Here is a 4765-nt window from a genome sequence, read left to right as displayed (position 1 = left end):
ACCGAAAATTGGAGAAGGTGTGGGTGAACGCTGTTCGACGAGTGGACTTTGGACTACTTCGGCTTTTACGCGCCCGAGGAAAAAAAAACGAAACAGACATCTACAGCCCAGCACGCGTGTGTTCGGGCGCCGCGGCCCGCGCCGGAGAGCCTCAAAGCTATGTGTCTGGGACTGACTCGTAGCGCGAAAGCGAGAGGGCCCCCAGTACTGGTACGATGGCAGCGCGGCGTCGCTCCATCCACGGAGCCCCGATGACAATTTAGGCCTAGCGACGAGTACGGAAGACTGCACACACGGCGACAGCCGCCGAGTACAGCACTGAACGAGTTCACTGGTTTTCCAGTCGCTAGCTTTTGGGTATACAACCGACGAGTACGGCATAGCGCACGCACGGCGGCGGCCGCCGAGTACGGCACCGTACGAGTTCACGGGTTTTCCAGTCGCTAGCTTTTGGGTATACGCACTAACTCTTGCTACATATGCTAAATAGCTACCACGTATACGGTATACAGAATTAAAACGAAATCAGCTTACCTCCTTTAGACGGCTAGCGCAACAAAGGTAGGAGCCGCTCGGCCTGCTTACTCGTTGAACGAGAACGATCCTGACGTCACGTTCACATAGCGGCTGATCTCCAGTGTTGCCGGGGCCTCGAGCGGCTAGTTTCGTTCTTGTTGGCCGCGCCGCAAACAAAACTTTGAGGAGTCGATATCTTTAAAGCTACGCACAACAACGAGAAAAAAATTACAGCTTGCAATTCAGGGACGCTGACTGCACTAAAAACAGTCATAATCCCAAAATCGAAAGTATGGACCGGAGTTGCCCTTTAATATCTGCCTCGCGGGAGACGTCTGATGAACCTCAATGTATTTGGATCTGTACGCATGTTCATTAGGTGCATTAGCGAAAGAGTTGTTGAAGAGCGTAGCACTTCGCTTACGGATGAAAGTGAGAAATTTTTGAATTGGAAAGCGAATTTCTGAATTTACCACTCTCGAGATGATGTTCCTTCATTGATCAAGTCGTTTAAAAGATTAATGCTTGGGGCATCGCCCCGCGCGTGAGCACATCGACGCCCTAAGCTGTTCGGAGGACTCAAGGCGTTAGGACATCCTATTTTAAAACTCTCCATTAACGAGACATCGCGGTACGCCCGTTCCACTGACGTCATCCGGCGTTTCGATACGGTTGTCCTATATGAGGTCAACCAGACAGGAAACGTCCTGGAAGCTTGTGTCCACATGGGAGACTTCTAGAAGGTTCTTTGTCCAGTTGTTGTTTTCCTACCATGATTCGACCATCTTCCCGTTCTGTGTACAGGAGGTGAACAGAACGCTGGAGATCCCATGTAGGCTTCCGCGTCCACGAGAGACCCCCGTGTCCTGGTACCGCAACCAGCGTAGGATCGAGCGAACCGAGCCGCGGTTTCGCATCCTCAAAGACACACTCGTCATCACTCCAGCGCTGGAATCCGACTCCGGAACGTACAGCTGCCAGGTGGACATGTCCGAAGCGCTGGACAACAACGACAGGGATCCCAGCAGCGACTTTGCTGACCTCGACGAGCAGCCTCAGCTTCAGGTCAGGGTGGTGTCCCCGATCAGGATGGAACCGCTTCCTGCCTTCCAGGTGGCCGATGCTGGAGCCACCGTCTCTGTCGTGTGCAAGGTCGGTGCTCGAGCCCTATCCTCTGGTCTGAACAGCGATTCATATCCACACGCTCGTCCAACAGGCTTTCTCTCTTTCCACTTTGCAAGGATGTGTTTCTTTTACAGATCATTTATTATGTCGAAATTTGGTGGATTTTGGGAACGACAGAGCGTGTTAGCAATTATTTATGCGTGATAAGGATCTCTGTGAGCTAATAAAGCAGGCCTGTCAATGTGTCCGCGTATCAAGTGTTTTTACGGGCAGGTGCGGATGGGTGCACCGGGTGTCGGCACGGCCCTCGCACAGACGCTTCACTTCACTCGAATCTGGTTTCTGCGCATGCGTATTGCCCACACAGGGCAAACTATGACTTGTTTGCCCTGTGTTTGTTATAAAGCAAACAGCGTGTTGCTTTATAACACCTTGCGTGTTAAAAAAAAAAACGGGTCACTCATTGCAGGTCCTTGCCAAGCCCAATCCTCGCGTGTCCTGGTTCGTCGACGGCGTTCCCCTGAACGTCTCCGAACAGCACCTCCGCAGGAGCTCGCTCTCGCGAGACCGAGGGAGCGACGTCGAAGACGCCGTTCTCACCATCCGAGACGTCTCGCCCAACGACCGCAACGTGTACACCTGCCGGGCCGAGCACCACCAGTGCCGAAGCGTCGCGACCGAAACGTCCACCCGCCTCTTCGTGTGGGCCCAGAGCATCCACACCAACGAACGCTTCCCCGGGTCCGGTCTCCTCGTTAAGCCTTACGACGACACTCTGGAATTGTCCTGTTCGCCAGCGGCCAACGAAAGCAGCGCCGATTTCGACTGGGACAAAGACGGCGCGAGACTCAACGCCAGCCAAGGGGTCACGGTGTCAGACGACACAACCAGCCTGACCATCAGACATCCCACGCAGGCGAACGCCGGCAACTACAGCTGCAAGAAGCGAGGCACCACGGAGACGGCCACCATCGAGGTACGCGGCTGCGGCTGGAAACGCGTGGTCCCTGAGCTATGGTTCCTGGAGCGCGTCTCCGACTGGTGTGTTTAACGCACCTTCAAAAGTGGTATCTCGATTTCCGCCTCATGACGTCATAGAAGTATCATGCTGTTGCATGTCGCGATCCTGGCGGTGGCACAGCGGCGGAGGTGGAAGCGGCAGGCGCCTGTTCTCGTGTAGGTCGCTCTGCAGCCCGCCGCCAGTCGGCATAAACCAAAGCAGACACGAGATGGTATACACCGCGTCGACAACGACCCTTGCTTCCGCTCGCCTTTTTCGCCAGCATTTCTGCGACCAACCGCCAGCATTCGGGACCAACTTCGATGCATGGGCGGGTTAGGACGATAAAAACACCAATCCAAAACGTGTTCTTGCAGGCACCGTAACCAAATCGCGTGCATGGCTTAATTATCACTGGGACTGTGTGTTTTCGGAGTTTATTTCTCGTGAAAATTCCGGGGGTGTTTTTTGGAGTTTAGTTTTGGGGTTTATCGGAGTTTATTGCTGTTAGATTCCCAATTTTCCGAAATTATGAGTTTTATCTTACTGTGTTCTTAATTTTCCGCAACTTAAAAACAAAAGAAATAAAGACAGGACACAAACCTACCCTAAATTCATCAGGGATCACCAGTATCAAATTGTATTTCTGCAGCGGCAATTGGCATTGGCGCGCTTGCCGTTGGCACTACTAATTATCCCACGACAAGTGTATCAATGAAGTGATACCTCAGCGCCAGTCGATACTTTGAAAAACCGAATTCTTGGACGCAGTCGCTGAGAAGCATAGAAGCCTAAGCTCCTTGATTGAAACATATGGGTTCGTAGCTTTTACAACTATTGAAACATCACTTCTCCATCCTCTAAAAAGTACACATAGTATATGGTTCAAATTAGATACATACACTACGTTTTATTATTATTTTTTTTTTTGTCGTGACCCAGAAGTTTTGAACGAACCTCGGCGAACTGAGATGTAAACCCGCTTTTTCCAGTAGTCCAAGATTTCAAACAAAACGGAAGGCCACTGAACCACTGAAATTCATTTGTAAAACACCGTCTTTTTTGTTGTCGTCCTTGTTGTGATTTTGAAACTTTTAGTTGTTGTTTTTTTTTTTCGGACAAAATTGACCGGCTAGTGTTTTTCGGATTTATCCAAAAACGCCGGATCCTGTAGTCCTAAGTAGTCGTAAGTGCTGAACGAGCCTTTACTGCGACTTCAGCGCACTTTTGCGCCTCGCAACGCAGGTTCGCTACAAGGTGACGTGCGTGATCGACAGGGAGCTGTCCTCTCCGGAGCCTTCGTACTGGATGGCGGACGAAGGCGCCAGGCTGGTGGCCAAGACCACCGGGGTGCCGACACCCCAGGTGAGCTGGCTCAAGGACGGCAAGCTTCTTCGTGAAGACGGCAAGAGAATTCTCTTCGAGGACGTCCATAACACGACTCGCGGGGGCCTTATCATCCGTCAAGTCGTGGACGGCGACCGAGGGGTGTACACCTGCATCGCCAGCAATGGTCCCGACACAGACAAGGAAGATGTGATGGTCAGGGTCAGGAGCAGGTAAGCGGCGCAAAGGAAACGCAAATCTTGTCTAGCCAAGGTGGCACGCGACAGGTGCAGCGTCCAAAATATCCCTCATTTACACATTCGTTCCAGGTACGCGCCTCTGGTGCCTTTTGTCGGGATCGTGATTCAGGTGGTAGTCCTGTTGACCATCATCTACGTCACCGAAACCCGCCGGATTCGAAAGGAAGCGGAGAGGGAAGCCGCGGCTGAGCAGCGACGGGCTCAACGGGAACCGTCCATTGTCACAGACAAGAAGGACGACTGACGCTGTCTTCCGCGCTGAAGATTCGTATACTCTCTGCCAGTGTAACAAATTCTCAGAAAAACAGCATCGTCAAACTCGGCAACACTTGCCCAGGGATCACTTCAGAGAGCAAGGGTCACAGGTCCTCAAATGGCATTATCATCAAACTCCGCGACACTTGTTGAGGAATTGTTAACAAGTGTCCCAACTCCTTAATAGTAAATAAGCATCACGACAAAAATATATACGGTTCTTGAGTTCAATGCCCTCAACATAAATCCCCTCGGCTGTTGCGGGCTGTCGTCTTCGGCAACT

General features: G+C 51.8%; 1 protein-coding gene across 1 annotated transcript; it reads left to right on the top strand.

Moving 5' to 3' along the window:
* The first annotated feature begins 1503 nt into the window (after window positions 1-1503).
* Window positions 1504-4471, top strand: LOC120849471 (hemicentin-2). Its single transcript, XM_040221698.1, has 4 exons — window positions 1504-1668; window positions 2111-2617; window positions 3887-4200; window positions 4297-4471. Exons 1-4 carry the CDS (start codon window positions 1504-1506, stop codon window positions 4469-4471), a joined length of 1161 nt encoding a protein of 386 aa, XP_040077632.1.
* Window positions 4472-4765: the final 294 nt, after the last annotated feature.

The sequence above is a fragment of the Ixodes scapularis genome, unplaced genomic scaffold (assembly GCF_016920785.2).
Source record: "Ixodes scapularis isolate PalLabHiFi unplaced genomic scaffold, ASM1692078v2 PGA_scaffold13__105_contigs__length_92229423, whole genome shotgun sequence".
In the NCBI taxonomy this organism is placed as follows: Eukaryota; Metazoa; Arthropoda; class Arachnida; order Ixodida; family Ixodidae; genus Ixodes; species Ixodes scapularis.
Note: the sequence above shows the minus strand (reverse complement) of the source record. Positions and strands in the feature narration are given on the sequence as shown.

Coding starts and splice junctions, on each gene's coding strand:
- LOC120849471 (XM_040221698.1), top strand. CDS start 1,504: ATGTCCGAAGCGCTGGACAACAACGACAGGGATCCCAGCAGCGACTTT. Junction 1,669..2,110: donor CCGTCTCTGTCGTGTGCAAG/GTCGGTGCTCGA, acceptor CACTCATTGCAG/GTCCTTGCCAAGCCCAATCC. Junction 2,618..3,886: donor CGGAGACGGCCACCATCGAG/GTACGCGGCTGC, acceptor CTCGCAACGCAG/GTTCGCTACAAGGTGACGTG.